Source organism: Artemia sp. Qi Xiang Cuo, chromosome 2 (assembly GCF_049724085.1).
Source record: "Artemia sp. Qi Xiang Cuo chromosome 2, ASM4972408v1, whole genome shotgun sequence".
Classification (NCBI taxonomy): domain Eukaryota; kingdom Metazoa; phylum Arthropoda; class Branchiopoda; order Anostraca; family Artemiidae; genus Artemia; species Artemia sp. Qi Xiang Cuo.
Genome location: NC_142795.1, coordinates 91,291,393 through 91,300,405, shown reverse-complemented (window position 1 = coordinate 91,300,405; position 9,013 = coordinate 91,291,393). Strand labels below are relative to the sequence as shown.

Here is a 9,013-nt window from a genome sequence, read left to right as displayed (position 1 = left end):
TCCCTATTTATGTTTCAGTTAACATGGGCTAGGTGTCGTTCTTTATTGTATGACAAACGCCATTTATGATGAGCTATATTCGTCCTTTATGTAACTACACCTGGAACCACCATATATCAGTTAGTATGGGAGAGAGATCGTTCTTTACTGTATAACATTGGACGTGATCGTCTCTTACTAGGTTGCTAGCTACCGCTGCAACCCGGATTATTTCTTAACATTGGACGTGATCGTCTCTTACTAGGTTGCTAGCTACCGCTGCAACCCGGATTGCTAGCTACCGCTGCAACCCGGATACTAACTTACATCCAAAGACTATGACGTCATTGATCAATATTGTATATAAAAAATTAAGTTTTTCGTAAAAAATTAATAAAAAAAAAAATTAACTACAAATAGCGCTAGATCTAGAGATTTTCTTTAAAATGAGCCATTGAACAACTCTCTACGATGTTCCAGTGCCAAGCTATCTGTGGAAAAGAAAGAAAAGAAAAAAATATCCCGTTTGTGGAGAATAACGTGGTTAAAGTCAATTTTCTTGATTTTCAAGCCAATATATTTTCTTTGTTATCCAAGCCAAAGGGCGGTAAGTTTCCTTTATAGGGGTTTCAGACAAGGCGGTTCTAATGGTGTACATTTTGTTTTGATCTGACTCTCTTTTTAGGAGTTAAGGGTTTTTATATTTCTTAACATTGGACGTGATCGTCTCTTACTAGGTTGCTAGCTACCGCTGCAACCCGGAAAGAAATTTGGATTGCTCTATTTTGATATTGTTTTTGGTTATTCTTTCTTTTTTTCCACTCGCGTGAGACAATATTTTTTCAAGGTTTAAAATTATTAAGTACACAATACCCCGTGTCGAGTATCTGAAACCTAGCATAAAAAAAACTAATTTTTAAATTTTCAGGTATTTATCTTGTTTGAATTACAAATTAGTATTATTGGTTAGACACCATAAATATTTTTGCAGTTTACATAATAAGTTTAGCGATTCTGGGCTGAAAACTAAAATAATTGCAATTATAAGACAATAATATAGAGATACGTACTTTACGGGTTACAAACCAAAAAAAGTTTAGTTCCAGGATACAATAATAACTTTGAACTGAGATGAAAAAAAAATTTCTACCAGGAGACAAAAAGTAAAACTAATTATATAATTTTCATGTATTTTTGTTGTTTAAATTAAGAAATTACTATTACTGATTAGGCATCATAAATATTTTTGCAGTTTACATAATAATTTTAGCGATTAAGCCAAAAAAGAAAATTTTTGTTCCAGGAGTTTCGGTTACTATTGAGACAAGTAGCTATTATTACTAAAGAGTTCATTACCATGAACTGTTTGATTGCTTCAAAATTCAAATATCTTTGAAAAGACTGCAGTAAGAAAATACATCAAAAATGCAATTTTTTTGACAAAATTGATTCTACTTTAAAAAGTATTTTATTTTTAATTACAAAAGTGACTAGATGTTGCAATTGGCTTTAAAATGAGCTATTATACAGCTCTCTATGATTTTCCAGTGCCCAGCTAGCTGAGCAGGAAAAAAAGCGGAAAGAAAAAAATATCCCGTTTGTGGAGAATAACGTGGTAAAAGTCAATTTGCTTGATTTTCAAGCCAATATATTTTCTTTGTTATTCAAGCCAAAGGGGGGTAAGTTTCCTTTATAGAGGATTCAGACAAGGCGGTTCTAATGGTGTACTTTTTGTTTTGATCTGACTCTTTTTTTAGGAGTTGGGGGGTTTTATATTTCTTAATATTGGAGGTGATCGTCTCTTACTAGGTTGCTAGCTACCGCTGCAACCCGGATTAAAATTGGACGTGATCGTCTCTTACTAGGTTGCTAGCTACCGCTGCAAACCGGATTACTATGGGCTAAAGTTCGTTCTTTACTGTAAATCATAAGAGACGATTTTCAAACAGTCAGGCAGGTAACTAAGTCTAATGTTTGCCATGGTTTGTTCTTTAGTAGGTTTCAACCATCTCTGCAGCCATGATACTGATGAAAATTATATAATCCCTATTTACTTTTCAGTTAACATGGGCTAGATGTCGTTCTTTACTATAAATGAAGCAAAAGGAAAACCAAAATAATTTTTAAATTTTTAGGTTTTTTTCTGGTTAGAATAAAAAAATGGAAATTATTGTTCAGACACCGTAAATATTTTTGCACTTTGCAGCTAAATAAAATTATTTTGTTTAAGATTTTCAGGAATTATTCTAGTTTCAGTTGACAAATAAGATTTTTTTTTCAAGGAATCGAGCAGCTAACGAAGTCCAATATATACAATGGTATGTTCTTCGAATGATCTCTTATAATTAGGTTCCTAGCTACCGCTGAAAACCTGAACTATTAAAACAACATTTTATCTTTATAATTACAGAAGGAACTAGATGCAGCAAGTTTTAATATTGAGACGAGTCGCTCTTACTATACAACATACAGTTCGTTATCGTGAACTGTTTGCTTTGATGTATCTATTGGTATCAAAATTTCGTTCTTTAGAGTTTCGGTTATTATTGAGACAAGTAGTTATTATTACTATAGAGTTCATTACCATGAACTGTTTGATTGCTTCCAAATTCAAATATCTTTGAAAAGACTGCAGTATGAAAATACATCAAAAATGCAATTTTTTTTACAAAATTGATTCTACTTTAAAAACTATTTTATTTTTAATTAAAAGTATGATAAAAGTGTCATGTGTATCATATTGTTAATTTTAAAACTTTAATTAATGACGTCATAGTACAAGTGGCAAGCACGATCGGCCTTTAACCAAACGGTTGGTGGTTCAAAGCCACCTGGGATCATTTTATTTAATTAATAATTTAGGTATCAGTAAAATCATATCATTACTATATCGTTAACTAGTATAGGCTTATTTAGTATAGGAAAATGTTCGTTCTTTATTATAAAACATTGGACGTGATCGTCTCTTACTCGGTTGCCAGCTACCGCTGCAGCCCGGACGCTAGCTATCGCTGCAACCCGGATACTGTGAATCAGTTACCACTTGGGTTTTCTTTTATGCTATATCATTACAAACAGGAAAAAGCCTACGGCTTTTTCTTCTTTGAAATAGTAAGAGACGAACCTCAAGTAACTACCCCTGGAACCACCATTTATCAGTTACTATGGATGAGAGATCGTTCTTTACTGTAAATCTTTAGGAACACAATTAAAATTTCTTAATGTAATAAAAATAATTTGTTTTAATTACAAGAAGTTTTTAACCCCATTAATTTTCTTTAAAATGAGCAATTGAACAACTCTCTACGATGTTCCAGTGCCAAGCTATCTGTTGAATTACTAACCTAAACTATAATTAAGTGGCGTATAAAATGTAGTATAGGCAGGAAGTCGTTCTTTATTATATACTAACCTATACTATAGTTAAGTGGCCTATATAATTTAGTATCGGCAAGAGGTCGTTCTTTATTATAAAATTAATATACGAATTTTCAAAGAAGTACGCCTCCGTATATTCACTGCGTTGTCAAACATTTTCCATTGCATCTGTAAACTGTTCCGCAGTTGCAAATCCATACCTTGGAAGCTTTTCATTAAACTGACAACATTTCTTTTGGATATTACTATGAAGCTTTGCCAAGGAATTTCTAGCCGACTTTTCAACAGCATCCGCTCTTTCAAAGAGAATTTTAATCTGTAATTTTGAATACTTTTCGTGATCCTGGTAAAACATGCGTAAAATGTTTCTCAATTTACGAAGATCAGCCTGCATTTTTGCCATCTTCTTGTATTTCTGAATGTAATTTTTCCCTTTGTCCTTATGCGTTCTTCGGTACAACCTCGCAGAGAATTTAATTTTTTCATTATAGCTTTTGTCACCCCAGTATCTACCCATTATTCTGGTAGCAACTTTTTTCTTATGTTTGTTTCGGTAATCTTCATCATTATCATACCGTTCCCTGCTCTTTTGTCTAGCCTGCTCAATTCTTGCTTCTCTGTAATGTTCATCATTACCATACCGTTCCTTGATCTTTTGTTTGGCTGTCTCAATTTTTGCATGTCTATAATCTTCATCATTGTGATAACGTTCCCTGCTCTTTTGTCTAGCCTGCTCAATTGTTGCTTCTCTATAAAGTTTATCATTGTGATAACGCTCCTTGATCTTTTGTTTAGCCTGCACAATTCTTGCTTCTCTGTAATGTTCATCATTACCATACCGTTCCTTGATCTTTTGTTTGGCTGTCTCAATTTTTGCATGTCTATAATCTTCATCATTGTGATAACACATCTTGCTGTTTTCTTTTGCTCTCTCAATTATTACTTCTCGATACGCCTGGTCGGTTGAATACCTTTGCTTTTTTCTTTTCAAGTTACTATCTCTGTTGTTTGTGTAGTACTCTTTCTTCAACTTGCGTATAGCCTGCTTTGATCTAACCATTATTCTAATCAAGAATGAGAGAATTTTCAGTTTTGACTTTCCTTATATACTAATTATGACGTCACTCTATTCACGTCATAACTCTAATATAAAACTATGATGACGTTCATTATTTATCTAGTAGGGTTTCAGACAAGGTATTTCTAATGATGTACTTTTGTTTTGATCTGACTCTATTTTTAGGAGTTTTGGGTTTTTATATTTCTTAGCATTGGACTGATCGTCTCTTACTAGGTTGCTAGCTACTGCTGCAACCCAAATTCACATATATATTTATTTATGAGAGGCAGCCTGGCCGAGTGGTCCAAGGCACTGGTGTTAGCCACCAGTCTCTTCAGAGGCTTGGGTTCAATTCTTACTGCTGGTATACGATTATGTTTGAAAGACTGCAGTGTGAAAAGACATCAAAATGCAGTTTTTGGTGGAAAAATTTATTCTCTTTTAGAAATAATTTATTTGAGTTACTATAGATTTTTAACCCAATTAATTTCCTTTAAAATGAGCTATTGAACAACCCTCTACGATGTTCCAGTGCCAAGCTATCTCTGGATACAAAAGAAAAAAAAAAGAAAAAAAGAAAAAAATATCCCGTTTAGGCAGAATGTTGTAGTAACTGCCACTTTTCTTGATTTTCAAGCCAATATATTTCCCTTGCTGTTCAAGCCAAGGGACAGAAATTTTACTATGCAGGGGTTTCGGACAAGGCGGTTCTAATGGTGTACTTTTTGTTTTGATCTGACTCTTTTTTTAAGAACTATGGGTTTTTATATTTCTTAACATTGAACGTGATCGTCTCTTACTAGGTTGCTAGCTACCGCTGCAACCCGGATTATAAAATCCTACATAGGCCGATCAGTTGAGTCCACGTAAATAATAGATTAAGTCATAATTTGTATATAAATTAATTCATACCTGTGAGATGGGACGCTTGTAAACCACTTGGCTGGCTCACCAAGTTTTTTTTTCTGCTTTCGCAATTACGAATAATGCACTTGGTAACCATTTCTCAGTGATTGACGATAACAGACTAATCCGCTAAGGCAGAAACAAGTGGGAGGAGCTTTTTGTTCGCACCGAGACCGAAGACCAGAAATTATCTGTGATAACCTTACTGTCTATAAACTGTGGTTTGAATGAAAAGATTAAAATTATTGCTCAGATATCATAAATATGCTTGCAGTTTACATAATAACTTTAGTGATTCTAAACTGAAAAATAAAATATATTAAAAAATGGAATTTTTGGTCTGAAAATACATAGTCAATCCCACATCGGGTAGTTAGAACCGAACCAAAAATAAAACTAATTTTAACATTTTAAGGTATTTTTCTAGCTTGAATTGAAATATTCAAACTATTGCTCGGATAGCATGGATATTTTTGCAGTTTACACAAGCTGCAAAGAACGCACAGGCTGATCTTTGTAAATTGAGAAAAATTTTACGAATGTTTTACCGGGATTACGAAAAATATTCAAAATTAAAGATTAGAATTATCTCTGAAGGAATAGATTTTGTTGAAAAGTCAGCTAGAGATGCTTTCGCAAAACTTCATAGTAATATCCAAAAGAAATGTTGCATGTTTAGTGAAAAGCTTCCAAGGTATAGACCTGGCAACTGTGGAGCAGTTTACAGATGTAATGGGAAATCTTATACATCACTGTGAATATACGGAGGCATAATTGTCCTTTACTTAGTTTCAGCTTAAATTCGATGATCGAGCCTTTATGTAACTTTGAAAAGACTGCAGTATGAAAATACATCAAAAATGCAATTTTTTTGACAAAATTGATTCTACTTTAAAAAGTATTTTATTTTTAATTACAAAAGTGACTAGATGTTGCAATTGCCTTTAAAATGAGCTATTATACAATTCTCTATGATTTTCCAGTGCCCACCTAGCTGAGCAGGAAAAAAAGCGGAAAGAAAAAAATATCCCGTTTGTGGAGAATAACGTGGTAAAAGTCTATTTTCTTGATTTTCAAGCCAATATATTTTCTTTGTTATTCAAGCCAAAGGGCGGTAAGTTTCCTTTATAGAGGATTCGGACAAGGCGGTTCTAATGGTGTTCTTTTTGTTTTGATCTGACTCTTTTTTTAGGAGTTGGGGGGTTTTATATTTCTTAACATTGGAGGTGATCGTCTCTTACTAGGTTGCTATCTACCGCTGCAACCCGGAAAATAGAGAAATACCTGAAATTTTTAAAATAGTTTTGTTGTAGGTTCAATTTCATCAACAAAAGTTTCATTCCATCTCTTACTTCAAAGTTATAACTATCTCCTGGAATCAAACTGTATTTGGCTCAACTTCTAAAGTGCGTATCTTTTGTAGAAAAGAAATTCAATTTTTTATTATAGTTTTCAGTTCAGAATCATTAAGGTTATTTTGTAAACTGCAAAAATTTTTATGGTGTCCGAGCACTACTTTTTATTTTTTATTTCAAACTAGAAAAATATCTGAAAATTTTAAAATTAGTTTTATTTTTTGTTAGGAATTTGCAACTCGATACGGTACTTAAGCTTGTAATGTCATATTATAGTAAGAAATACTAAGACATTTGAAAAAAATATGACAGAAGCTTTAGTTGCAGTTGTTATTGATAATGGATCAGGTATTTGTAAAGCAGGATTTTCAGGAGATGATGCCCCAAAAGCTATGTTTCCTGCTGTGATTGGACGTCCAAAACATACGGGAGTGATGATTAATTCAGGCAGCCAGGATGCTTATGTAGGCGATGACGCTCAAGCAAAAAGGGGAATTTTGAGACTTAAGTATCCTGTAGAGCATGGAATTGTCACAGATTGGGACGATATGGAAAAGATTTGGCATCATACCTTCTACAATGAACTTCGCGTTGCCCCGGAAGAGCACCCAGTTTTACTCACAGAGGCTCCTCTTAACCCAAAAGCCAACAGAGAAAAAATGACTGAAATCATGTTCGAAAATTTTAACACCCCTGCTATGTATGTTGCCATCCAAGCTGTTCTATCCCTCTACGCATCTGGTAGAACCACTGGTATTGTTCTTGACTCTGGCGATGGTGTCTCACATACTGTACCCATCTACGAAGGTTATGCCCTTCCACATGCAATCATGAGATTGGACCTTGCTGGTCGAGATTTGACAGAATATTTGATGAAAATTTTAACTGAGCGAGGATATTCCTTTACCACCACTGCCGAAAGAGAAATCGTTCGTGATATCAAAGAAAACCTTTGCTATGTCGCTTTGGACTTCGAACAGGAGATGGCAACTTCCGCCAGCTCAGCATCTCTTGAACAAAACTATGAGCTGCCTGATGGTCAGGTCATCAATATAGGTAATGAGAGATTCAGATGCCCAGAAGTCTTATTCCAGCCATCTTTTCTCGGTATGGAGTCTGATGGGATTCACGAAACAACGTACAAAAGTATCATGAAATGCGACGTTGACATAAGAAAGGATCTCTATGGCAGCATCGTTTTGTCTGGTGGTTCTACCATGTTCCCTAGGATTGCTGACAGAATGCAAAAGGAAATTACTACCATTGCACCATCCACCATGAAGATCAAAGTCATTGCCCCTCCTGAGCGTAAATACACCGTATGGATCGGTGGATCTATCTTAGCTTCCCTCTCAACATTTCAACAGATGTGGATTTCTAAGCAGGAATACGATGAGTCTGGACAATCCATTGTTCACAGAAAATGCTTTTAACTTGCTTATGCAAATAGTAAACATGGCAAAAAATGTGATTTTTGTTAAACTTATTCTGTTGAAAGATGAAACCATCATCATTTTATGTTTAACCTTGCTTAGACAATGGAATAAGACTGACTTAGATAGATAGTGGTTACCATTCCTTAGTCATCTAGGAAAGACAGATTTTTCTCGCTTTCCAGTTTTTTTCAAAATATCCGGGTGTCAGCAAGTAACTAGCAACCTAGTAAGAGACGACCATGCCCATAGTTAAAAAAAATTGCCCATTATTCCTAAAACTACAATCACATCATAAAGCTTAGTACGCTATTAGAATATTATTCTCCAATACTCCTATTTAAGAAACTAACTGCCCCTTGGCTTGAAAAACAAGGAAAATATATCAGTTCAAAAATCAAGAAAAGTAGCTGAACCAAGGTATTCCGCATCGAAAGCAGGTTTGTTTTTCCGTTTTTTTCTCCCCATTCAAGCCAAGGGACGGTAAGTTTGCTATATGGCTGTTTCGGACAAGGCGGTTCTAACGGTGTACTTCTTGTTCTGATCTGAATCTCTTTTCGGGAATTATGAGTTACTTTAGTTTTTAATATGGGGCTTGGTCGTCTTTAACTAGGTTGCTAGCTACAGCTGCAACCCGGATTTCATATAACATACTTATAGAAGCAACTTTCCAAAGATGCGCTTTTTAAGTTATATTGTCAATAGATTATTTCATTTAACATTGGCATGTGGTTCTTTGCTGTATTTTTTTTCAAGGAATCGAGCAGCTAACTAAGTCCAATAAATGCAATGATATGTTCTTTGAATGATCGTCTTTTAATTAGGTTGCTAACTATTCAAGCCAAAGGGCGGTAAGTTTCCTTTATAGAGGTTTTGGACAAGGCGGTTCTAATGGTGTACTT

At 34.5% G+C, this 9,013-nt stretch overlaps 1 protein-coding gene across 2 annotated transcripts; it reads left to right on the top strand.

The window, feature by feature from the left end:
• The first annotated feature begins 3,147 nt into the window (after positions 1-3,147).
• Positions 3,148-8,111, top strand: LOC148955796 (actin, cytoplasmic A3a-like). 2 transcript variants are annotated; one of them, XM_089104310.1, is made up of 2 exons: positions 3,148-3,157; positions 6,991-8,111. In XM_089104310.1, the coding sequence occupies exons 1-2, from the start codon at positions 3,148-3,150 to the stop codon at positions 8,109-8,111; spliced, it is 1,131 nt and encodes a 376-aa protein (XP_088960436.1). The 2 variants fall into 2 exon arrangements, with proteins under 2 accessions (XP_088960436.1, XP_088960444.1); XM_089104318.1 differs by lacking the exon at positions 3,148-3,157 and having other exon boundaries at positions 6,984-8,111.
• The last annotated feature ends 902 nt before the right edge of the window (positions 8,112-9,013 follow it).